Source organism: Telmatherina bonti (genome assembly GCF_933228915.1).
Source record: "Telmatherina bonti genome assembly, chromosome: 2".
Lineage (NCBI taxonomy): Eukaryota > Metazoa > Chordata > Actinopteri > Atheriniformes > Telmatherinidae > Telmatherina > Telmatherina bonti.
Window position 1 is genome coordinate 18,121,325 of NC_136620.1, and position 27,442 is coordinate 18,148,766.

The 27,442-nt window shown below is 39.4% G+C and overlaps 1 protein-coding gene across 1 annotated transcript in view; it reads right to left on the reverse strand.

Annotated features, from left to right (window-relative positions):
* Nucleotides 1-8,201: 8,201 nt before the first annotated feature.
* The window catches only part of met (MET proto-oncogene, receptor tyrosine kinase), a gene marked incomplete at its 5' end in the record, with an annotated part of 73,858 nt that continues 54,617 nt past the window's right edge, over nucleotides 8,202-27,442 (reverse strand). The window contains 10 exons of the mRNA XM_079249168.1: nucleotides 8,202-8,940; nucleotides 11,945-12,081; nucleotides 12,168-12,333; nucleotides 13,498-13,607; nucleotides 14,429-14,610; nucleotides 17,213-17,293; nucleotides 19,629-19,889; nucleotides 20,772-20,906; nucleotides 21,244-21,397; nucleotides 26,053-26,202. Of these exons, the coding sequence (XP_079105294.1) occupies nucleotides 8,655-8,940; nucleotides 11,945-12,081; nucleotides 12,168-12,333; nucleotides 13,498-13,607; nucleotides 14,429-14,610; nucleotides 17,213-17,293; nucleotides 19,629-19,889; nucleotides 20,772-20,906; nucleotides 21,244-21,397; nucleotides 26,053-26,202 (1,662 nt within the window). The 3' untranslated portion in view covers nucleotides 8,202-8,654. The remainder of the gene's footprint in view (nucleotides 8,941-11,944; nucleotides 12,082-12,167; nucleotides 12,334-13,497; nucleotides 13,608-14,428; nucleotides 14,611-17,212; nucleotides 17,294-19,628; nucleotides 19,890-20,771; nucleotides 20,907-21,243; nucleotides 21,398-26,052; nucleotides 26,203-27,442) is intronic.

Sequence of the window (27,442 nt, forward strand, 5' to 3'; positions counted from 1 at the left end):
CAGAAGGAATGTTTCCGACATAGTGTATAAAAACATCCCCAGAGACTTTCCTCCAGATTGAAATGTTAAAATACAGCAGTTGCTGCAGATTTGTCACCTGCATATCCCAAAGCTGCTTTACTGGACTGAGATGTGATGTCTGTGCAGGTCATGGATGTACACTAAACTCACCTTCATGTTCAAGAGACCAGCTGAAGTTGATTTCAGGTTTGTGACATGTAGTAACTAAAGTGCACAGTTATCTTTGCAAATATTGTTTAATTCAATTCAATTCAACTTTATCTGTATAGCGCCACTTTACAAATATTGTTATTAAAAAGTTTTTTGTATTAGAAGATCTTTATTATCTTTGAGAATGCTGTTGTCACTCAGCATGAGCTACTGCAGACTTAAACTTTCTCCTGACTTGTTGTTTCCACTCTCACTCCTTAACCTCCACACAGCTTTGTGGTACTTTGGTGCCCTTCTAAGCCACAGATATGGGTTTTCAACACCAGTCTCACTGTGATCACACTCCCCTGGAATTCCTTGGCATGCAAACACTCCCTGTCCTGATTACCGGATCTTTTCACAGAGATTATAAATTTGTGTAAATTACTGTGGAGTGACTCTTAAGCAGAGTCAATTGAAAATTCCAAGATCGTGTCCCGAGCCATGATAAAATAACAGCCGATTTAGTCCTGCATCATCCTTTTTATGTATGTCAGGATCCTCTGTAAAAAGAAATAATAAAAACAAAACCTGTAAAGATTTTAAATCTGCAAATATGCAGATTACAGCGGGGTATTGGAGAGAGAAAAGGGGAAAGGGAAAAAAAAAAGAATATAAACATGTATGATTTAAGACTTAAACTTCTAATATCTCAATAATTTGTAACAAGTCAGAAATAGAATTATTTGAGTGTAGATTTAACAGCAATCCTTTTAGATAATCAGATGCCCTACATGGGAATTAAAAATCATAATGGACATTTGTATTATTTCGGTTTCCAAGCAAAATGTATTAAACAGACATTGTGAACTGAGGGCATCAGCATGGCTTTATTCCAGTCTGATCCTGTCCCTAAATACAGAGAGGATGAATCATCAGACTACAATGTCCCACGGCTCCAGTTCTGGTGAGAACTTCATCACATTATTTGTCTTTGTGTGGTGTGCTTGGATAGAGGTGGTTCCAAAATTGCAACAGTGCCATAAAAATCAAACCGAGTCAAGCTCAAAATCATACATTTTCATAAAGATATCAACAATGTTATTGTTACTGAAGCTTCAGGGGGATTTAGAAAATAGTTTTGTTTAGTTTCTGTCATACGCCACTGTGCTCTGAATTGCAGTTGCGATTTTTTTTTCCCTGCAACCCCTGGTTTCACCCCTGGCATCTGTTATAAAACAGATGCTTGATGTATAATATGGACGGGGGAAAAAAACCTCCTCCTTGCCTCTTATTAACCACAACAAAGCAAATCTGTTTGGTGGTCATTTCTTTTTGCCCTTCTACACAAATTTTTTTCATGCTTCTTTGGATGTTGCTAAGTTCTTATTTGCTGTTTTATGAAGTCAAATGTGAAGTCAGGCACTTTTCATAACCTATAAACGCTACGAGCTGGAGGCTGTTCAATGGCTTCGCAGCTGCAAATACTTCAAAACCAATGTGCCTCTCTTTCATGTACAGAACCAGTGTCGACGTGCGATGAAAGGTGTAAAAACAATGTTGCATCAACAGGGGGCGATCACAACTCAAGAAAGAAAAACCCTTTACATACGACATTAAAGTTTCACCCTGGTGGAAACTCAAGAGGGTCCGAACAGTTTTGATGTGGATCCCTCATGGTCGAAACAGTCAAGGGCTGCTGTGTGTGTGCATGAGTGTGTTTCTTGCAGGGAGCTGGGTGTATGCTACCACCTGGTGCCATCCACCTCCCTGGTTTCACTCCGGCCAGAAAACATTAACAGTTTAATGAGAGTAGAGTGAGTTGACTCAGCAGGTCAGAATGGCACTGACTGAATTAGCTTCAAATGATGATAAGACTTTGTGTGAGAGACTGTGGAGCTCAGTTTATAGCGGCAGCCATAGTGGGCTCTTGTCAGAGCTGTCTGACTCTGTTAATGTGTGTGTATGTGTGTGTGTGTCTTTGCATGCATGTAGGATGAATCTTGGTGAAATTTGTGTTCAAGCTTAGTGATTCCTTCACATGCATACCACTGCTGCTGACTCACTTGATGACTCCTGCTGAAACCCATGCAGCCGTTTTACTTTGATTCTATCAATGTTTGCACCTGTCCCTTGTTTGATGACTTGTGCGACTGCCATTTATTTTATGTATCGCTTACAACAGGAGACAGACCCAGGTACAAAGCAGTCGGGGGAGGGAGAATTAAAGCCTGGTCTTGTTGATTTAGGGGGGATTAAAGGGACTGGAGGATTTGACTAGCAGGTTTAGGTTATGTACATTTTGCTAATTTGTATTTTGCACATATGTACATGCTTTAGGGTTGCTGTATGCTTAGGCATTTGCAGCTGGCGTGCTATGATCAGGCTTACATTGTGTACAAGTAGAAGTTTGATCATAGAAGAGTGGTATCATAGGAGGCAGCGCAGTGAAAAATAGCGAGCTGTAGGATGAAAAACAAGACAAGCCTTGTGTGGCAAGAGAGAGTTGAATGGTTAGAGTGAAATGCAAAGTCAGACATGCCTCGAGCTCTTGTTTGCTGGTACGTAACGTGGATTTTTGCAGGAATAGTTTAAGCCTTAAGACAAAGATAGTGCATCTTTAATATACCTACCTCCTGGTGTGCTGGAAAATTCCACCACGACTGTCTTGTTTCTCCTCATACAGATGATATGTTTTTTCTTTTTTTTTTTTTAACAAAGATGATTTGCAGTAAAACTGTATGCACAAGAAATGTCTTAAACTCTTAATAAATAAACTGTTGTGATATTGTTTAAGTCTCTGAGGTTGTCCCAAACTGATGAGTTCCCAAAAGCGGCATGACTGAGATGAACCTGCATGACATCCAGGATCCCGTTTGATGATTTATGTCAAGCCATGTTGCCACTTTGAAATCAAATATTGTGACCCGTGGAAACTGTATGTCCAATTTAACAGTGGTTTGTCAGTCACGGGACCTCCTCATATTAATTATTATTATATACTACAATATTGAATTTCCCTTATAAATATATATATCCCTTAATAAATATATATAATATAATATATATAAATATATTTATGTATATATGTATATATATATATATATATATATACATATACATATACATATATATACATATGTATATATATATATGTATATATATATATATATATATATATATATATATATATATATATATATATATATATATATATATATATATATATATATAAATTTATATTTATATAAATATAAATCTGAATGACACATTAAACTCTTAAATTCAGCATTGCTCCACAATAAAAAGATATATATGTGTGTTGTTAGGCATCTAGACCTCAGAGAATGTGTTTACATGGCCAAACATTTTAGTGTGTGTTACGATGCCTGAGTGAATTACAGTAAAACAGAGAAATGTCACCTGCTTTGTGAACATTAGTCAAAACTTTGAAAACAATTGAAAACACCATTATTCTGTTTTGTTTTTTTTTTAAATTAATTTTATTTTCATAGTAGCTGATTGTATCTGTAATATTTTCAGCTCTAATAAGAGCCTGATATGTTTTCAAGGGTAAAAAGGGACATTGGATCGTCTTGTTTAAGGCTTATGTAAAGTCTTTCTTTTGCAACTATATGAGTTGTCCTCGAATCCTGGTCAAGGGCATTTCTGCAGTGGCTTGTTTTTTTTTCTATTCAGTCTTGAATGAAAACTCCAAGTGCACGATTGTCTGCTCACATCTGGGCCAGCTGTTGCAGCACAAGTGGACGTTTCTCAGCTCTTTTACACAACTCAAACTGGAGTTGTCAAAAAATATAGAGCTGCTTCAAACAGTGACCGCAGGGAAAGAAACGGCATAAGTTTGTGTGCATGCTCATGTTGTGGGTATGAATAACTGAAGGTATTTTACATTCATTTAAAAAACTGCCATGTAAACAAAGAAAAATTGGGGTAAATTTATTCAAGATGCTCTGGAGACCAAAAGCAAAATTTGGCTCATGGTGTACTTAATTAAAGCTACGCAATAACTTTCTGGCATCCGTTTGCAGAAATTCCATAACCACCTTTCAGCATACTGTAATTTAGTTGGTTTGAGATGAAACCAGATCTCTGTCCTTCATCTTTGCCCTCGATTCAGGCTTCAGAAATGCAACACATGACAGTGGTGCTCAGACAGTTGCTGGCCTTTTCTGATTATACAAGGCCATGTAACGGTTACCTTGAAAAGCAACGTTTCAGGCTCCAAGTTCCCTGTTTTTCAACTGAAACCATGTTTCAGACTTGCTTTCAATGGTAGCTGCTCCTCTTCATCTACTGGTTCAATTTGATTTATCTGACTGGTTGACATGTGCATGTAGGTTTCTTATCATCTGCTGACTATCTTTGGAAAATGCAAGACAAACATTCTCCATGAAGAGGATTTCATAGGCCTGCAAAACAAAATGTCTGGCAAATAAAATAAATATAATGCAAATTGTAATGTTTGGGTTGTGTACATTTTACATGGGGAATCCTGAGTGGCCAGTTAATACAAGGCAGGATGGATTTATGCTTTCATGTTGTTTCCATCTGAATGTAGAGCTGAAATGAAAGACTCATCAGTAGGCTACAGGCAATAGTTTTTAATCTTCTATTGTCCAGTTTCAGTGAGTCTGTTTGAATTGAGATTGAACATGTTTATTTCACAGACGCTCTTCTACATACATCTACAAGAACCAGTAATTATTTGACTTCTTGTTGCCTTTCAATCATCTCCAACCCTTCTGGCCATTCTCCTCCATGATCAACAAGACATTTTGTTTCCAGGCAACTGCTGCTTTCTGGATATTGTCTGTTTTTTTCCCCATTATTCTCTGTAAACTCTAAAGATGGTTGTGTGTGAAAATCCCAGATCAGCAATTTCTGAAAAACTCAGACCAGCCTGTCTGGCACCAACATCCATGATACATTAAAAGGCACATAAATCCCCTTTCTTTTTCATTTTTAAGACTCTTGATGAATACATGCAGTTGCTGCCATGTGATTGGCTGAGTAGATAAGCAAAATGAACAGGTGGACCAAAGAAAATGGCAGTTGGTTTACTTGGTGCATACAGATTCAATAAACTCAGTTAGAGGAGGCAGCTGGTTCAAGAACGAAAGCCAGAACTCCGTCTACCTAACACAGTATCAGTAGTAAAGGGTTGCAATGAAGTCGAAAACACCGTAACTGTGTAACACTGGTAAATCAGGAGCTTTGCCTTAAAGATCAGCTTCTTCTTTTCTGAAACGGACCAATGTAACACCTTTATAACTGCTGATCAAGTTCCAATTCCTCCATATATCACTTGCTCCCTCACTTAAGAACAATAAGATGTGATGTCTTGTTTATTAATCATTTAATGTTCCCACTAAGAAAAAAGATACCACTAGTTAAATGTTCAGGACTTGAAACAGTGATATGTTCTCGGAGACATAGATGAGGAGGTGCACGGTGCATTTGTGTGTGGGGTGAGTGTGGCAGAGGTGGTGGTTTGTGTGTGACTGGGCGTGTGCATGCACAGAGGTGTATAAAGGCGCATACTTACCTGGGAAGCAGATGAGAGAGCAAGGGTTGGGTAGTCGCCATCATTTTGTTGACCGCTATCCACGTGTTCATTCATCATTTCTGTTTATCTCCCTGGTTAAAACTATTCATTTATCCATCTTAGTTGTGCTGTTATAGCATGGGAAACGCAATAAAAGTACATGAAATGCTTCCCTGGATCTCAGCGTATCTGTCAAAGAACTTCCTCGCGCGTCACAAGTAAACGAACCGGAGGACCCGACCCATACTCTCAGCGGCAAAGGTGGTTTGGAAGCCACCATATATGTCAATGATTACTTTTGACTGTACATACCCAAACCAGGTGGTAGAGATGACTTAGGTAACCTCAGTTCCACAAACTTTTAAAAATATAATATTGCAGTCACAGAAAAAGTTGCTCTATAAACGAGTAAAACCTGAATTTAAAGACTTCTGATCCAACGACTACAATAAGGCTACAATGTCCCAGCGAAGAGTAAGAGTTCTGTCTGTGGGCATTTAATAAATGCTCTTATGTCTGTAAAGATTAAATGCTTGGCCCACTAAATTATTGTAGAAGGACAACCTGAACTGAAATGAATGACCTGAACCAAAAAGCCTAAAGCAGTACAGGTTGGAGGAATGCATTAGGGCTAAAGGGGGAAGGGTCAAATGTCACCGCAAGTCAGTGGGAACAAAAAGGGTGAAGGTCTGAGAACAAAAGGAAAGGACTGCAGAACAAAAGGCAAACACACAGATAGTGTCAGACCTGTTTGGGGGCAAAAACCTTCCAAAAAACCCTCCAATCTCTCCAAGAATTCAGTTCCAAAACACACGCTTGTAATTAATATAACTTTACATCAGCAGGGTCATAATGTTGACTGTGGAATTGCTGCACTTTGATGATGATGCAAATGTCGTAATAGTCCGACATTTCTACAGTACGTTGGTTTTTTACAAAAAACACACAGAAACAGCCATTATCTGATAGTATAGCTTTATTACACTTACAAAATTAATTTGAAATGACATTGGAACATGTACCTTCAGGATTTTTTTATACACAACAAACTCATACATACAAACATACATAGAACAGACAGTGTTATGCTGGACAAAGTGGTGGAGGATCACATGATCAACGTGACAGCAGTCTTTGAGTGTCATGAGATGGCTCCAGTTGTTTTAACATTCTTTACTCTTGACAAGACGCTACATGAGCACAGCGCTCCACTCTTAGTATTTACAAAATGGCAGTGGTCTGTCTTCTGTGATGGGTTGATCTTTGAGTGTCTTTGCGGCACGATTCACCCACCACCGGTGTCCGATTGGCCCACGTTTTAAAGAAGAGGCTCATCATCGATACAAAAATATAGTACAGCAATTTTATTGTCATAGCAAACATTCATACGTGTCCATCAGTGGCCCGATCACATCAGCAGCCGTTGAAAGAAAAACAGAAATGGGTTTGACCATATTGGTGGTTTGCAAGTTTTAATCTGTTTCTGACAAGTTAAATCAAACCCGAGCAAATTTAACCAGTTAAAATAATTGACATAATTCCACCTTAACCATTTGTTTCCATTCAATTCAGCACAAAATTGAAAATTAAATGCCTGAAATGTGAAATTATACATATGACAGATCAGATCAGATTCCTCTCTTTACCTCAAAGTAAATCCTCACTAGAATAGTAAATAGTGTATGATATGTAACAGATGTAAGGCTGAATGCCTACAAGTTAACTCAAGACCTCACTGTGCTGAAAGGAGCGGAAGCCAATGGTTACCTTTAAAGTTGGGAAAAATGGACGACTATATGGAAAGCTTTTGCAAACCGGCCAGTATGGCTTTTAAGCATCAAAACATTTTTCATTGGGACTCCACTGCTATCCTTTATTGCCACAAAAAAGCCATTACAGTCCAAAGAAGTGGCATGGTGTAGTCCAGTCGGTGCTTCCAAATAGCATTCGCGGCCTCATAGGGTCGGAGCTGGAACAACTCTGGACTCCTCCATTACGTTTCTGTACCCTTCAAACAGATCGGCCCCACATTAAACAGGCTGCACTGACAGAGATCATAGCCACTAAAGTGACACTGGAAGTGACATCTGCAGCCAGTTTGCCACAGAGCTCTTTAAAGAAATGAAAACTGAAGAGCTCAACAGAAGCTGGGCTAAAAGTAATCTAGATAAACAGTTTTACAAAAAGACAAAGTTTCGGTTTAATACACCAAATATCAGCTGGAAATCTTCTGGCTACAAAACTTTGCTCCCATTTCATTGCAAGCACACAATAAAACGTAAGTCAGGCTAAACAAATGCAAGTTAAACATACAGTAAGCAAGTTGGGTTAACGTATTAACCGACAACAAAAAAAAACCTTAATGATGGCTCTCATTTTGTTTTTCCTTCTGTTTCCCACGAAGGGATCGAAGCTTTCAAGTGTCAGATCTGTAGTGGGTTTTTTTTTTTTTACATGATTAAGTCGAGAAACATGGGGACTTCACGCTGACACGGTGACGTCTCAAGCACATCAAAGCTCACAGTCCCAAGATAGCTATACACATAAAGCTTCCAGTGATCTGCACATGGTAGCAGGCTTGTTTCTGCTTTCACACCTGCCTGCTGAAATCAGCCCGAGGCAACGGATACATGGCCATTTCTAACACATTCACATTACAGACGGTGTGTGATCTCTAAGCGCGCGTCACCCAGAGATGTGTGGCTGATGAGGAAGATGAGGGGTCAGCATGGAAGATGACGTCAGCCCTCATTATTAGGCCATGGCTGAGATGATGGAAGGTCCACAAGGAGTTAACAGTCCAAGCTCTAAAAACGGCTTTGTATTCAGCATGCAGTGTCCAGTGTTTTGCAGGTACAAACAGTAGTTCTCAAATCGCCTCACATGTTCGTTTCCTTTGCGTTTCCATCTTTTTCTAAGTCTCTTCTCCTTCCTTCTCTCAGGTGCAGCAGTCTCGCTCCACGCGGCACATAAAGGGGGAGTGGCAGGGTAGGGAGGAGGAGGAAGAGGGCTCAGAGGAGGAGGAAGATGAGGAGGAAGAAGCCGTGGAGGCTAAGAGGGAGGGGTAAGGGCTCATCTTTTCGATGTTGACATATGTGGTGTTGAGGAGGACGTAGTGCTCCCCACTGAAGCTGGAGAAGATGGCGGAGATGCGCGAAACCAGCTCGGAGAAAGATGGCCGCCGCTCCGGCTTCGGATGCCAACACTCGATCATCACCGTGTAGCTGAAGGGAGAGATGACACGCATCAGTATTTCAGACTTCTGACAGGACTGTGTTCATCTGATTCAGCACCTCAGAGTTTAGATTTATAATTTTATTTAGTTTTTTTTTTCTGTATAGTGAAAAATATGAGTACAATTAATAACAATTCAGCTCATAGCCAATCCGTGGCACTCCAGCCTCATGTCCACTTCTTTATAACCAACTAAGTAGACTGTACAACCATTTAAACGAACAAACAAAACTTAGCAGTGTTGAACTTGAATTTGCTAAAATGTTTCTATTAAGAGAAATTATAGCAAATTATAAAGCGTACTATAACGGTCTATTATGTGAAATGAAATTTAATTAACTATTTTCCATTCTTATAATTGTATTTGTGCTACTATTATTTTTTGTTTTTATATTATTGTTATATTCTTTATATATATTCTTTATATGTATGTATGTATGTATGTATATATATATATATATTTGTATCTATCTATCTATCTATCTATCTATATATATATATATATATATATATATATATATATATATATGTATATATATATATTCTTTTAAAAATAAGTAAAATAAAATAAAATACAGTAAATTTCATATACTCTTATTGCAAAATGTTTTTCATCTTATTTTACATTAGAAGTGTAGGTTTGAGTCACATCCTGTATTAGAATACATGAAAAAATGTTGAATACAGAAAAACTGAAAAGATTTTATTGTATTTCAGTATAGTAAATCTTAGATATGTGTATTGATGCATCTTCTTACTCCCGCAGTTATTACGGTTTTAGTTTGGATTTTAAACTTTGTGCTAAGAAGGATCCAGATGGTTCCTCTCTTTTTTTAGCTTAGAGAATAAGGAGGCGGTGATGCATCATGCATTAACGAAGGAAAACAAAACAGAAGACAAACAACAAAGAAGAAAACTAATCTAACAAAGAGCAACTTCTCTTCCAAGCATTTGGTCATATTTCTTTTAAAAACTGTCCAAATTAGAAGTAACTGCAAATCATTTCTTGCCGCCGTAGTTGCCTGATCGTATTTGTTTTGGTAGTTTCTACCCACAATGCCCTGCGCTGAATACCATCTACTTTGTAATCTGCTTTCTGCATTTGATTTACTTGGACTAGATTGAGACCCACATTTGTAGGTGGACCAGAGCCCACTTCTATGAGTTCATTTGTACATTCAAACCTCCTCAAGCGAAGCCGACTTTCAGAGCAAACAGACAGTGAAGCGAATAGAAAGAACCGGTGTGAATGCACCTTAAGAAGAAATGCTACACAACACTAAACATAATCCTGTTGTAACTTCTTATGAGACACGTTGTGGCCTTCAAATTCAAAATGAGTTCATATTTCCCATAAAATAATAAAATGTGTCATTTTCTACATCTGATATGTTGTTTATGTTGCATTGGGAACAATGAGATTTGTTTATCGTTTCATTCTGTCTTATTCATGTTTTAAACAGAGCCAAGCCTTTTTAGTTTAATTTATGTAGCACTATTACACAATAAATACTGACAACAAGTAAAAATAAGAAATGCCCAGTTATTTAGGAAATCAACATGTTCTACTTCTCTGAGAAAACACGTTTCTCAGTTTCATTTCACAGTCAAATGGAAGCGTTTGCATGTCAGATGACTGAAAAGTACAGACAGATTTTATTTTACATGGAACATGTTTAGTTATGGTTTTTCTTTAAGTACAGTTTTTCAACCTTTTAGGTTTTGTAGCTTGATTTGAAGTGAACAGAAACTGCAACATTTTTGGGAATTTAGTCCAAAAAGCTGTACCTGGTATTATTTGTAAAATGATTCATTCAGTCTAAGAATAATGTGGAAGCTAGTCCTCTCTGACAGCTGTCATGTATACGCAGCCAAACGGGTCTTACAACATCTTTTTTTTATCCTGAAAAGACATGTTTGACTTTTAAAGTGGGCCTCATTTTTATCATTTCTAAACAGAACAACTCATGATGTTAGAATCTCAGATATTTGACATTTTTCTTTCCCTTACCTTTCATTGTTACAAAATCAAGCTAAAATGAGTCCGTTGCTTCACCTCTAAAGCATCTGTCAGTTTGCTGTTGCCCAGAGCTCCCTCGGTACAACCAGCAGCGAAGAATTGCGGGAATGTTTGCAGACATATATCACCGCTCGATGTCTTAGTTTGGGCCTCTTGCCTCCCTCTCACCTGAACGCTCCCACTCCCACTCCCACTGTCGATTTCCACACACAGCACACACACCGACGTGTTGGGCACCCCGGAGCATTATCTGCTCTGAATGAGATCACTCATGCCGCGTGTTTCACGGTACCAGTGGATCGGAGTTGTAAGCAGATAAGGATAAGTCAGACGTGTTCGGTGAGCTAATGTGAGCTCTGTTCTGACACTGACATTGAAGTCTGCTTCTTTCCATCCCTTCCTCCAAACACAGCTTTCTCCTCTAAGTTCGGGCAGATTCTGAAAATTGTCTTTGTTTATTTGATTTTTTTTTTTTTTTTTGTGCATGTTGAACTTACATGTGAACGTGCTCAAAGAAAACTCTAAAAATAAACAAAACAGAAAAGTGACCTCAGCTGACGTTGGTTTGACTGATGGCTGATCTGTAGGAACACTTAGTTGCCGCAGTAACGTGCACCAAGCAGAACAGAAACGCAATTGTTTTATTGGATTCCCATTAAGACTTATTGCAAAGCTAGAAAAGTGACTCTTATTTGACCCACAGATGTGATGAGATGTAACTCTTGTTGAAGTTTGTTTGAGTCTCAGGCGGATGATGATGGATGGCTTAAACTTGGAAAGCTTTATATTTATGACTTCCATTGTTTATACAGCTCTTCTACTTTTCCTATTTTCCCCCGCTGCTCCGTGTTGCTATCAGAGTCTCTTTTCCTGATGTATTGAAGCACAGCTCTACAGTATATCACGCTAACTGAGCCGTGGAAGTGCGCTGACAGAGGTGGAGGTAGTGCATGTACGACAGGGTGCACACTCACAGAGAATCGGGACAGAACTCGGGCTGCAGCATCCTCCTCCCCTGCAGGAGGAACACTGTGATGTCAAAGGAGTTCACATCAGAGTACGGCGGGGCTCCGCGGGTCATCAGTTCCCATAGCAACACACCAAATGACCACTGTGGGAAAAGTAGTGAAAGTGATACAAGGGAACAGAAGCGATGAGTTAAATAAGTCTCTGCTATAGATGCAACCGAGTCCTCACCACGTCGGATTTGGTGGTGAACTTGTGCGTCTGCAGACTCTCCAGAGCCATCCATTTCACGGGCAGCTTGACGCCGCTCTTGTTGTGGACGCTGTAATATTCCTTGTCGTAAACATCTCGAGCCAGGCCGAAGTCTGCCACCTTCACCGTGTAACTCTCATCCAGCCTGCCAAGGAAAAAACACAAGTTAGTACTTGTGCCTTCTTTGTCTGTTTAACATCGTCATCATGTTTCACATGTCGTCACCCTCTTAAGATAATGTCGACGTCAGTTTTTAAAAGTTTTTCTAAAAACACAAACATATAGATTTGTTATAGAAATCTGGTTGATTTTTTTGTGTTTTAGAAAAATTACATAACCTTTTTTTTTTTTTTTAAAGAGAGTGACAATGTGCAAAACCAGGTCAGATAAAGCAGAACAAACATTTCAGCTAAAAACAAAGAATGGTTGCGCTTGCAAATGATTCAGTTTAGATGTTATCTCTGATTCACAGACCTAATTTTCAAAATAACAAATTCTTTTATCTTTTTATCTTAAGAAACTAAAATTTCCTTCTTGAGATAACCACTGGTTGTCTTACAGTCTCTGAGACTGAGTGAATCACAGGAAATCTTCCTGGCTTTCCTGAATTCTGACCAAACTTTCTTTGTTTCATCACTGTTTTTTAAGCTCCTCTACTGAGCTTTGGCAGATTTTTCCACTTTGGCACCCCATAACAGCTAATTCAGTGTCTGTTTTAGTTTTGACTCTTCTCTGAGATCTCTCTAGCTAGCAAAAGTCAGTCTGATGTTGTCTTATCCCTTTCTTTTCCTCAATTTGTCCAGAAATGTCCTGTGTGCACCATTGCATGGATATTTAGTTGCTAGCATGTTTCCTTGCGAATGATAGTCAAGTCAAATGAAGTCAAGTTATAGAATTAACTGTCTAAATAAGGTGGCCAGTGAATTACACTGGTCCAGTCCTCCATCTTGAGTGCATGGAGCAGTGGAAGACAGTGGAGAGAAAAAAACCCCCCTCCGTTTTAACATAAACAAAAATCTCCAACAGAACCAGAACCTGTAAGGTCGGACATCTGTCTTGACCGGATGAGGGCTTACAGAATCAGAAGTAGTTTGAAAAAGACAGTACTGATGTGTAGTATTGAATTTCTAAAATGGTTGTCCATTTGGCTTTATTTCCAGGCCATTTACTTCCTATAAACTGTACTATTTACTTTAATGTGCAAAAACATCGACTACTGTGTTTCCTGTGTCCCTTTGTTTTGTCTTGTGCTGTCACACATGTATGCAAATAAACACTTGTGTTTCTGTATGATAGAAGGGGAACTCACATGCAGTTTCTGGCAGCCAGGTCTCGGTGGACAAACTTCTTACTGGCCAGATACTCCATTCCTCTGGCCACCTGCAGCCCGAAGCCCATCAGGTCCTTCACTGTTGGGTTCTGTAAGACACGTCTGCCATCAAACTTTTGCACATCATCTAGAAATGATGCAACGTCTGAACCATAAATCATATATGAAAGATCGACGGAGCCTCCGGCAGTTAAAAGTGAAGCCTATGCGGAAGTGCATAAAACTGCAGTTCCCCCTTCATCCACTAGGGGCTGCAAAACAGAGCAAATCCCTATAGACTCCCATGTAAAAAAGGCCAACTTCACAGCAGGAATAAACATGTTTACAGCCTGGTACAAAAATCCATTTTAGGTTTAATAGGTCAGATTTACCTTCATGACAACTGTGGGGGGAGTGACTTTTTTCTAACTCGCCCTTTTAAAAGTAATTTAATCTTGAAGTTTGGTATATTTAGGGGTATGTCCTTTTGATTGACAGGTACCCAATCTACCGCTTCAAGTCAGAAGAACGTAGAACAACCGCAGTTTTTAGCCGGTTAACAACCTGACTTAGCTTTAGCCTGCTTACCTCTGTTAGCTGGTTAGCTCCTGTTATCGCCGGGTTAGCTCGGTTAGCTCTTAGCGACAGAAAGCTCGGAGTTTGCTCAATGTCAATCATCCACCATGACGCTCACAGCCCCCCTCTCAGCTCTACCCCTTTGCCCATATATGTATTTTCCGGGTGAGATGACACGTATGCCTCTATCAAGATGGCGATGGTAGGAACCGCCCACCGAGCTTCAATTCAGCTCTTCAGAAACCTATGGGTGACGTTACGGAGCTACGCCCATCTCTCTATATACAGTCTATGGTCTGAACAGGTATGCTAAAGCCTTCACATCTCCCCCTGCTGAAGCTGTGTGTGCTCTTACATGTCCCTCATTGCGGATGAAGTTGCGCAGGTCTCCATGCTTCATGTAGGGCAGAACCACCAGTGGCGAGCCCTCGGGTGGAAGGCAAATACCCAGCAGAGAAAGGACGTTGGGGTGGCTGAAGTCCTTCATAATGATCCCCTCCTTCAAGAACTGAGACACCTCCTCTAAGTCTGTGATGCCTTGTAACAAAAATACAAATAACTGCTATCATTTTCGAATGATGTGCATATTTGCAGCTGAAAAAAACTTTGAACCAACAGCTTTAGAATGGCAGGGGACAATGAGTGCAAGTAGAAGATAAGCAGTAACTCTGCTTTGCTGACATCAGCAGGAAGGTCATTCTTCAGATACCTTTGTGGAATAAAGACGATGATGGACATCCACCTAGAAAAACAATCTGACCTATTTCTCAATTCCCATTTACCAAATGCATTCCTGCTTCTGGTGTCTTGCACTTTACCCTCCCTGACTTTGCTCTAATCTGTTTATAGATGGAGCGTCTTTCAGAGGACAATTTACCTTCAGCTGAGGTCAGGCACCAAATTCCAGACGCTTGGTTGGAAAAGCTTTACAACTTACAGAACATGATTATTTTATCACACTGAGATAGAATATTATCTATGATACATTAATCATCCTTAGGAAAAAAAATATGACTTCAGTCATTTTCCTTTCAGCTGTCACATAAAGACTCTCAAATACAACAAAAGAAAAAAAAATGACACTGTGCCCTATGAGTTCACAGAAATTAATTTAACGAAAGGCTTAAAATCCCTTGAGTCAGATCCCAGCAGGCTGAACTCTGTCTGTCTGAATACGGCTGGGTCTTTCCTCCATATCATCCCAGCATCAATCTTCCTGCTCCAGCTGACAGGTTACACGATTAGGTGGGACCATAATGCCTTCCTCACCATCAGATGCTCATTCATCACCATCATCTCAAGCTGAAAAGGATTTGGTGCTCTACTATGATGAGATCTGTAATGCTACTGGGGGTGCCATGATATCATATACTATAAAATAAACAAATGTAGGATTGCGTAATTGTGGTTGGATTATCACTGTGTTTGCTGAATAGTTGGGAAGTTTTTGTTATGCCATGTAACCAGTTCCAGTAAGCAAGAACTTCAAATCCAATCAAAGTTTCTGATTAAGTGCATTCAAATGATCATTATTATCCTGGTTTTAACAATAATCCAGGTTCATCATCCATGGTAAATAACATGCTTACTTATAATATTTTACAAATTTTTTAAAAAAAAATCATTTTCACGATTTTTTAATGGTAGAAATCTAAATAAGATGTTAAAGGAGACATTTAATTAAAAAAAAAAAAAGAAAAAAAAAAAGAAATTTATTTTCTTTGCTTTGGACCTTAATATGGAGTTAAAGAAGTGACTAAATGATATAAAAACGCTCTCATGACTGTTTTGCTCTTTGGGTATTTGGGCCTGAAAATGTCCCATTCAGACAGCCGTCCCAGTTCAGTATGAACACCAGCCAGTGATTACTTACATTTTACCCAAACAACCTGTGGACGTTGGGTTTGGAAAACTTTATCTATGAAAGGCCCAACTAGGAATACTAACTTCTTGTCTGAGTACTTTTTTTTTCCTAGTTGGAAGTTCTGAGTTCCCTTTGGTAATTAAATACAACATTTATGAACACTGGGGAAACGTCTTTTATAAAAGAAACAATAGATAGCATTAGCCCCTAAAAACTGAACTGATGCTAAAGCTAAAAAGGTCTGCTAAGTTATAATATAGTGGAGAAATTATGGCATATTTTAACTCATCTGCAGTGTGGTGCCTTGACAACCAGGAACAGTTTGGTATGTTGTGATGTGAGTACCTTGTACATATGGATCAGTAGCAACTAGCTGAATCACAGATGAAGAACATTTACGTGTTTGAGTCTGTTTGGTGATGTCAGTTTGGTTTGCTGTGTGCTAGTGTAAGCTCTACTGTGTGCTGTCATTTACAGTAATAATCTACATCCAGGGCTTTGAATGAATTTGTGTTCACAATATTATTTGAAATTTAGCTAATAGCTATACCATTGATCTAAATAAGATTAGCTCGAGGAAGAATGGGAGATCTCTGTTATAGGAAGCAGCTGTTAATGTTAGACTGCAGACATGACCAGTTTACCAGGGTTACATCTAAATGAGGATTTAACACACAATTTCCAACTCATTGAGCTTTAGTTTAGTTTTACCACAAATTTAATAAGATCACCCCATATAAAATAACCGAAGCCAATCAGAAACAGGATAACTCGGCTTTTAAAGTGAAACTTCCAGTCCGTTTTGGTGTGTGGTAGTGTCAGTCTGGTTTGCTGTGTGTGGTAGTGTGATCTCTGTAGCTTGGAAATAAACACTCAATCTTACTTTAATAATATGTTTCAAGGCCTTTGAATAAACTAATAGCCACAATTAGTATTTGTATGGCGACTGAGGTATTATTAATCAAAAATTGACAAAACCCTCTGGGAGCTAAACTAGAGTGACAATTTTCAGGCTGTAAAATCAGCGGCTGTAAAAACCGAGCTGTAAAAGAAGATGTGTTACACAGTCTTTTCATCAGCACCCCAGGACATTCAGCCAACTTGTAAATACATCTCCTCTAGCATGACACAATACCTTTACTTGATTACAAAATGCTATAAGTAAGACACTTTAAATCCAAAAAAACAGCAAGTGCACTCATCCCTAACTTCAGCATGCCCCTGACTTCTTTAGGATGTGGCTGATCTACTGCAAATAAAGAGGGCTGTACTTACGGTTTAGGGACTTGACGGCACAGTGCTGCTTCTGCCCGTCTGGCTCAAGCAGCGTTCCATGAAAAACACAGCCAAAGTGGCCTGCAGGTTACAACATGATGCACAGCATTAGTCAGAATCAGGGCACATAGGGGAGATCAAAAGCTTATAAAAGGTAGACTTCCATGTAACATTTTCTTTAACCCACACAAGGGACACGTCTGTTTTACAGTCATTTATGTGATACACTATTTTCTGACTCATTCACATTGAAACTGAATATAAAGAGCTGGTTTTTATGCCACTGCAGCGCTGTGAAACAATGAACAACAAACTGAAAAGCCGAGCCAGAAAAAAGACTAGCTGTTAAATGCACATATCTCAAGTGTGTTTGAGTGTGTGTGTGTGTGAGAGCGCACTTGGCTTGCAAATTAGACAGTGTTGTTGATCACATCTTCTGTGTCATGGTTTGTTGCTTGAGCCAGTCAGTGAAGCCCCAGTGTCTAAATGTTTCCCATAAATGGACAGAACTGTATGGCAGCATGTAAATCACCCACTCCGACTGGATGCAATCAGCATCCCTACGTGTCCATGTTCGCGTACATTGAGATTACAGCATTTCCAGAAATCCGATACAAATACTTCTGCCCTCTGCCTTAAAGCATGTAATGTCTGAAACGGAAAGATCAAGGTGTTCACACTGGTTTATGTGTTCCACACCTTAAAAACTGAAATCTCTCAAGTTACCATTGCGTTAAATCTGCCCCCCTCCAAGTAACCCAGTATGAGGTTTTATTCATTAATACCCCAAGTGTCAGACCTCCTTGAAGTATTGTGCATTTTACTGAATTATATTTACTCTTTAAGTAATGGGGGCTCGCCCCAAGACTGGGGGTTGGCGCAAGAGCAAAATGAGCACAGAGCTCTCCTATCACGTCCATGCAGATGGCAAAGGGTGTTGGGTTACGCCTCCCAACAATGGACCCTGAGAACAAATCATTTTATGCCACTTTGAAAACACCAAGTGCAGCCTCTTTTCTTCAGGGGATAATTTAGGTGTGGGGGCAGAGGTGCTGCTTTCTAGGGCATTCAAGAGGGTTTGGGGGTCTTTCTCCTCTTGATACTGAATTCGATCAGTCTGCCGCCTACTTAAATGCAGCTACATGAGGTGATTTTGTGTCTGCATGTCAAGCATGTGGGTTGATAAAGCAGGTGATTATACTCTTTGGGGGCCACTTTAGGTTTTTATAGGGTTTTACATAAATCTAACACATTAAACTAAGCATGCGATGATAGTATCACACAGCATCAGCTGTAATATCCATGAACTGTTTGTAGGGATATCAGATTTTTATTGTGTCTGTAGCGATGGCTTAAGTTACAAACTGAAGACGCTGGATGGATTATGATGCCTGCAAGTTAATGGTCCTTAACATATAGCAGGAATAGAAGTTTTCTTACTAAAACATCTAAGAGGATGCATTCATTTGAACATGTTTTCTCACTTGAAATGCAAATACTGAGCCACTGTAACCAGATTACAGACAATTTCACCATTATTTTGTTATTTTACTGTCACTTCCAATAAGAAATGTACAGCTCTGCATATCATTGTTATATTAAAAAGCTTTGACACAGTAGGTAATATTGACTGGATATCTGTAATATTTTCTGTTTTGCTAGTTTATTTTTGTGCATAAATCAAGCACCTTTAAAACTCAAAGCCAGTTTTTGGTCCTTTTTGTTCTGCCTTTTTCCTTTTAAATGTGAAAATGCAAGTAGAACCTCAACCCTTTTAATAACACTGTATATATTTTGACATATCTCTCGTAGAAATAACACACTTTGCAGAAATAACACACAGATCAACAGTGACTAAGCCTTTTCTCATCTGTTAAGTCTTGACTTTCAGGAGGAAATATATTTGAATTCATAAATAAAAATACATATTCATGCTTTTTCCTCCAGCCGTTATGTGCTTTTTACAGTTATATCTGCTAGTATTTTCCTAAAATTCTCACAAAACCAACTCCAACTCAGCTTGTTTCTGCACCAACATGCACCCATACCTTTGTTTTAGCTTTATTTCAGTCATAGAGGACCGTTATTTTTCCTTTACTCAGACAGATATAGGAATTTCTGCTGATTTTTTTTTTTATCTCTGACCGCTACTGATTGCACATTGCCGTAAATTTAAGCTACCTGATTGGTTCAAACTTTGACAAGCAGTGTTTTTTTTTCATAGTTTCCAGGTCAAAATAGAGATTTCTTAGCAAAAGTGATAACTAACGGTCTTATGATGACTCAGTCACTGTGGAGTTACCATACATGTGGAATCGCTGTGGGGTGCTGCAGAGTTTTAAGGGTTAATCCACAGGACATGAGCTTCTTCTGAAAACAGCATCATGAATGATGATGTATTAAGATGCCGGCTGACCTCTGCCGATGACCTGGTTGAGGTGAAGCAGCAGCTGCTCCCTGGCGATCACCACATGCTGCACCTCAGTCAGCAGGTCGGGGTGTAGACAGGATGGGTCGATGTGGACCGGGGCCACCAGCAGGGGTGACACCAACTCGCCTTCCATCCCCAGACCCATCCCTCCTCCCAGTGCCCCCAGTCTGGATGACAAAAGCTCTCCATTGCCCCCGTAGACTGGAGGAACAGCCCGGCACGTCTCAGGCCTGTCGGCACCCTGATCTGGAGAAGCAAAAAATAGGCAAACGGGGGAGGTTAGAAGTCAGCGACTGTATCAGCTGGGCCTCCAGAGGTCAAAGGTCGTTACATGATCAGAGGGGGCAAAGCCAAAAAGTGATTTGATATGGCGGCGAGTCTGGCAGGGCTGGAAGGAAGAAGTGTCTGATCTCCTTTCCGATGCAGTTAGTAATGAATGCAAAGTTTTATCTGAAAAGGGCAGAAACGGTTAAGCAAAGCTGACAGAGACACAATCAGCTCCCATCCAGACTCTCAGCGACTGATCCAACAAGCCAGCTATCCCTAAAGGCAAGCATTAGCTCATTAGTAAGTCTGCCTTCTCAGATTTTAAGCCAGCACGAAAATTACTTTACCCTCATGCTCCGGATCGGAATACAAGGAGCCTCTCCAAGGCCCTCAGGACCCACAGGAACAAAAACTACACAGAACTTTCAAGACTACATCAAAGTTTTCCAGTTTTCTCGATGAGGGAACTCCGAAATCATCTACGAGGGCTTCGGTTTAGGGTCAGAAACAATTCAAACTTAAATTAAAGCTGAAATTTGATCCCGTCACTTTGCATCACGTCCACTTTGTCTTTTAGTAACATATTTTTAATACATGTAGAATTTGTGTTTTTCCAGGGAAACTCTTACATGCTCTTGATTTTCCCACAATTATTAAGTTTATTCAAAACATATAAGACTCTTATTCCAAGAATCTATCCTTAAGACGGCTGCTGGTGTTAGTTCCAAACATGTCCATTAAAGCATGCACCTATATCATAGCTCTCAGCACAACAGGGTTGGAAACAGGTAGATGGAACGGAGGAGGAGCAGGAGAAGAGGGAGTCAGGTGCGGATGGGGGTAGGGAGAGGTTTGACGTACCCTCCAGCAGGGTTGTTCTATAGTCCACTGAATCGTGGGAGACCATTTCGTTAGTTGGGCTGACGCTCCTCGCATTCGCCAGCCTGTCCAGATGTTGAATGTGACCCCGGCCATCATACCACACCTCAGACAGATCTAGGGACAAAGATGGGGGCCAAAAAAAAGAGACAAGGGAGGAATAAAAACAAGGAGAAATCAGTGTGGATGAAAAGAGATTGGAAAAGTGGAGAAAGGGGGATGAATTACTGAGGAAGGCCAAGCGTTTCCAACAGTGCGCCCCACATATAAATGTCCTGTAAACCCACCAGAGAAAACAAACCCAGCAGACACACACAGGCGTACGGGTTAGAAAAGACGCACCAACTAAGCGTACACAAGTACGACTTTTAAAAACTTCACACACACATTAAACAATCAGATTTCATGTGATGATCTTAGGAGTCTCTGCTCATATTGACGGTCATTCTCTTACCGTCGATGTGTTTGTTCCTCCTCCACATCAGCAGCGATCCCAGCAGCAGAAGCAGTAAGCTGACGCACACACAGCCTACGATCAGGCCTGTGTAGTCCTGCTCCTGAGCCAAGGTCACCTTGCCCAGATGTCTGATGGAGTCCGCCTGGCGCCACTAAACGAGGGGAAGAGATTTGAGGTGTTGAACAGTGAAAGAAGAGAATGGAGTGCACTTTGTTACCACTGTCTTCAAACATGAACCCTCATTTCATCATTAAGCAGGATTTCAGCTACCAGGGTTGCAGCAACGGATCATAACTCGCATGTAAGTGTTGGCTGTCCTGTGATGGACTGGACTGTCCAGGGTGTACCCTGCCTCTCGCCCAGGGATTGCTGGGATTGGCTCCAGCTTCCCCGCACCGTTAAATGGACTAAGCGGTTCAGAAAATGGATGGATGGTGTTGGCTGTCTGATTAAAGCCTTGAGTCCTAAGTGGTTGGAGGCTCTGCTGGGAGCTGCAGAGTTTCTGCCTCGAGAGCAATCAAGAGCTCGACGGACTGAAATAGATCAGCAAATTGCAAAGAAACCATTGAATATCCTCATGCTTACGATGAAGGCATCGTCTAGCCGTGTCTTGCAGCATGACTCAAGTCGCCTGCCTGAAATAGAGTTTCAGCGTTTGAACCATGGATTAATGCAGACGGGTTCACAGAAAGTCTTTGCATGTGTCGCTCCACTTAATCGGATTGGAGTTTGGAAATATGAGGGGAAAAAGTTCATTTTTTGGGTGATGAAGATGTGAACAAGATGGCAACTTTTGGGGTAACAGTACAGAAAAACGATTGTAAACATACAATATCAGCAGTCAAAGACAACTTTTGTTGTTCTAAGAGGTGTTTTTTCTTTCATTTCTTTTTGCACAACCTTTAATGTACAAGACCTTTCTGGCATTCAGGGCACAAAGTAGTTGCAGGTTATGTGTTAATTGGATCCATTCTTTGTAACCCCAACACTTTTCAAGGTGAGAAACAGTACATGTTTTATGGTTGGAGTATTTTTCATTTCAAACTCTCCACACTCACCACTGGGGGATGACAAGTGTCATTGTTCAAGTTTGCCCCCTTGCTTACACAATAATACCTTGAATTTACTGATGATACTATGGAGGGAGAATTATGTGAATCTCTTACATTTCTATTTAAATAATAATGTTGTTACGTCTTTTGATAATTATTATTATTATTATTATTTCTAAGAGCCAGAGAAACTTTCCCTGTCTTTGGTCCTGCTGTGGAAGCCACTTTAGTATCAAACAACCTCATTACGAGCCTAAAATGGGCCATTTCTTGATACGCTGATCAAAAATATTGATGCAACACTTTAAAAGTGTTGTATTTTTAGTCTTGTTCAGTGTAGTATGAGACAAAAAAAAAGACATTTTTGGGTTCATATAGTCTTCGTGTTGTAAAATTAAGTTTACCAGTTATTTGTCCAAAAACTGCTGTGGACATAGTGACACATTACACACTGTCATGTCATGGATGGCACATTCAGAGTACATAAATGCTTTCATATGGTACTGAGACATTCGATATGCTACAACCATGCAAACACACACACACACACACACACACACACACGCACACACACACACACAAACACACACACACTATCTTTTGCCACCATAAGGGACAGATTACATCAGTGATATTGCTTCTGCCATTAGGTTTAGTGGAAATGAGGTTTCTACTGCAGACTGCTGCAGATGGGACGGCACGTGTACAAGTATTTGTGTGTTTGTGTGTGTGTGTGTGTGTTTGTGTGTAAATTACACTGTCTGGGTATGACTGGAAGCAGGGGATATGTGGCTGACCCTCGCCTGTGATAAAGGCTTTCCTCTGAAGACGAGTTCACCAGTCATCAGTGATACTCTGATAACGGTGGGTCTGCAGATGGCTATGGATATTATCTACGGAGAATCTGAGGCTCAGCATCACAAACGTTCAACATCTCAAAGCGTACTTTATTGATCCTGATGTTTGATCGGTTGTTCAAACAATGATGTGAAATTTTATGTGATTTTTTCACAAGTGTTATTTTACTGTAATAAAATCTCTGCAATAAGTTACTTAATAAAATAAGTTTAAAAATATCCCTTTTTGAGTTTTCAGACACATTGTTCCTTATTTGATTTTTTTTTTTTTTAAATGTTGTTTTATTGTGAGCTTCATCAATATTTTCTGTCTCAGGAGGATCTGCCTTGGAGAACAGATGAACTCTGCAAATTTTATTGTCAAAGGTGTTTTTTTTTTTTAGTTTCAATGAGAATTTAAGATTAGGAGCTCATCAAAAATGATTTCTAAATATTGAAGCCTCCAACTCAATCTGTTGGTTTCCTTATATAGGCTATAGTGAATTGACTTTCATTATGTTTTTATTCCTGACCGTAAAGCGTCTTGAGATGGCATTGCCGTGATTTGACGCTATATAAATAAAGTTGAATTGAATTGAATAACAGCAGCAAAGCGACTACAATAAGCAAAGGTAGGAAGGATTTATTTTATATTTGATGATGGGAAACATTGTTTTCCTCACAGTAGAGCAATGCAGGTTAATTCTGATGAGTTTTCTAGTCTTATACATCAGTAGGGAAAGAGATTATGGTGAAAGTGTTTGTATTTTTGTCTTGTAGGGGTGGTCACAGTATATTTTAATGTGATGCACCCTTTTCTTCTAGTTGTAAAGTTTGACTAGTATTTAATTGACATTTCAGCCAGTTACTGAGCCCGCTCACTAAGTCCATTGTGGGATCAAATTTTTTCTGAAGTGCTTTTTATGTAGGACTCCATTAGGACAGGAGAGTAATTGAAGTTCCCTGTAAATGATCTGGAACGCTGAAGGAATGTGGTGTTTTCCATAAATTTCCCACAGTGGAAATTGAAGAGCACAGCATGGCCAAATGGTGCGGTTACTGCCGCCTGACAGCTCATCTAATGCAGCTTGTTTTTACTATCTCTGTTTTTAAGATCTTTCAACTTACTCTCCAAGACCTAAAAAAAATACAAAAAAACTGAGAGACTTTAATTAGATGTTGTTATTTATGAAAATGGATAATGATTAATGATAAATATCCTAAATAAAACTGAAAAAGCAGTGCACACGCTAGCGTCTTTTATCAGTCTGTGTTTTTCTTATTGCACTGCAGCAGGTCAGCCTCTTTGTCCTGCAGCAGCAGGTGCTACGATGTAAAAAGATGAAAAATTTTATTGCAGAGATTCCGTCTCTGAGCCTGATAATAAAAACACGGGGGGAATTTTCATATAAATGGCTTATTGGTGGCTTTATGGATTTTCTGCTGCCAAACATCCAGCAGATGCTTGATACACAATATCTGTTTAATCATCAGTCTTGGCACAAAAAAATAAGGATTTGGACTCACAGAACGAGAGTCAGGGTAATTAAAGGTCGAGTTTCTTACCACCACATTAGAGATAGGGAATTATTTTATTGGTTTCACTGGTAAGTTAGATGCACAGTGGTTTAAAACACATTTATTTGGAGTTTGAAAAAAAGAAGTTGTTGTCTGTGCTTGAGATCACACATTTGGGTGTATGAGGTGATGAATAACTCCATAACGAATAATAAAAATATTAATAAAAAAAAATAAAAAAAAATCCAATTATTATTAACTAAATCGTACCGTTATACCTATCAAAGTATGTTATATGAGCCGAGTAAATACAGAGAATATAACAAAAACTCTGCAGCCCACTTTATGGAGTCTATATGAGACTTTTATCATTTTTGATCATTTTTGATCATTTTTGAATAGTCTATGACCCACCAGCTGAATATTGTGTTATTGCAGCTTTTCTAACAGTCGTGTGATATTTTAATAATTTTCTTCAATTAAACTCATGATCTTGAGCCTTAAAGAAGAACCAACTCTCTGAACCTGTACTGCAGATGAAAGAAATGAAAGTATTTTACGATGAATGGGTTTGGTGTCTGATGCCGTGAACTCTCAGGTTGCAGCTAATGTATACTTTCATATTTTCATAGGTATGTTTACATTTTGGTGATAGTTTACATTTGCGTGATAACACAAAGCTGTACCACTAATTTTTACTGATCCCAACGTTGTAAGCAAGACTGTAGAGAAGCTCCTAAAACCGGCTGCAGTGGAAAGAGCTGCGAAGACAAGGTTTAAAAGGATGCTGTTGTTCTGTATCTCTGCCTTGTCGAACGTATTGTATCATTTTGTCATTTGGGACTGTGGTAAATCATTCTTATTGAATGCTGAAACTGAAACTTGTTTTTAAAAGTTTTAAAACAACGGCACATATATCCTGACAACCTACCAAATCTTTCCAGTAATGTATGTCAGTGTGTTTAATAAGTAAACGGTTCCTCCCCTCTCATGAAAAACAAACAAATTCACAAGCATAAATCATATCAATCCGAACAGGTTTAGCATGTATTTGCACACATGCGCACACACACACACACACACACACACACACACACACACACACACACACACACACACACACACACACACACACACACACACACACACACAAAAGCTCCATCAGAACATCACTCCACACATGAAAGAGGTTTTTTTTTTCCTTTCTTTTGGAACAAAACTTTCACAGTCTTGTGTGTATAAGTGTGCGAGTGTGCAAAAGTGTGGTTTACTCGAACGTTTGAGTCAACACAAACTCTGCCTCAGTTTAAGTATCATTGTTCTTAGACTATTGCACAAGTGATGGAGAGGTGGTGTGCCAGGAAGGCAAACAGTGTGTGTGCGGCGCAGGTGTACCTTACCTCCACCTGCAGCTCCTTGCCCGTGGTGGTTTGCAGCTCGGTGGGAACGGTGCACTTCAGAGTGTTTTCTACTAGAGTCAGATTCTCGCAGCTGTGGTTGGAAACTGTCAAGACCTGACACTTCATCGCCTCCGTGTCCATCCGATCACCCTGCAAAAGAGGAGAGGAGGATGGAAGACAGAGTGAGATGCAGTAAATAACAGACGAAGAAGCACAAAGGAGATGGAAGGAAATGAGGATTTGAGAAAGAAAAAAAAAAAAAAAGGGAGGGGAGTGGGGGTGTGTGTGTGGAGATGCAAGACTCAAAGCTGCCAAAAGTTTCTTAATTCTAACTCAAATCAGCTTTTCAGTTTCAGATACTCGATATGTGATATCTGAAACCTGATATTTCACAATTGATGTCTGATATCTTATATTATGACTGAAGTATTTGTTACCTGATATCATGAGGTTTGACCTAGTATCTAATGCCTGATATCATGATATTTGGTACTAGTTATGTCAAATTTGATACCTGATACCGGATCATCATGCCTCATTTTTTATATCTGATATTTGATATCTCATATGTAATACCTGATGTCATAAACTTCCATCCACGACATCTGATGCCCGATTTCACGACAACTAACTCCAAAAGTCTGATATGTGATACAGATATCATGATTTTCATTACATGAAATCATTCACAAATATAAAGTTATCAAGATATTTAAGAGAATATAAAATAAGATTTTGGATTTGGCTAAAAGTTGTTTGATTTGCTGTTTTTTTTTAAAAAAAAATAATTTAATTACCCTAAAACGTGGAAAGTTCAATACACCTTGAACAATGTTTTGTTAAATATAAGATGTTTTTAAGCCAAGATCAACTCATATAATTATTGTATGACCGACAATATTACACATTCATCATTCTAATATCTGTATATGGAGACAGCCGTCCTTCTGCGCCTAACCATTGAGAGTAAGATGGAATAAAAAAAGTGAAAAGAATAAAACTGAAATGGGATCTCATGCATGGAAGTCCTCAAAGTACCATACTCCAGTATCCCCCTCCAGACTGCTCGTACGCTGAGACAAAGTGTTGAATGAGATGTTTAATGTGGATGTGATGACATATGCAGCAACGCTGCAGCAACACTATCAAGCCCATCATGCTGCACATCATGCGACGGTGTCGAGATGCTGATGTGACTAAACACAGGCTGCGTGTCTGGAGGGAAACGAGTCACTGAAATGTGACGAGCCTTCAGAGTGAAAGTTGTTGAAAACTATGAGATAATCCTCTGCTAAACGTGTTGCATCTTTTGTCTTGACTTTATTGTGAGCAAACGTCTCTTCCAAGTTAAACTTTTTGTAGCTCTGAGACTCCTGCTGGGCCGACAGCA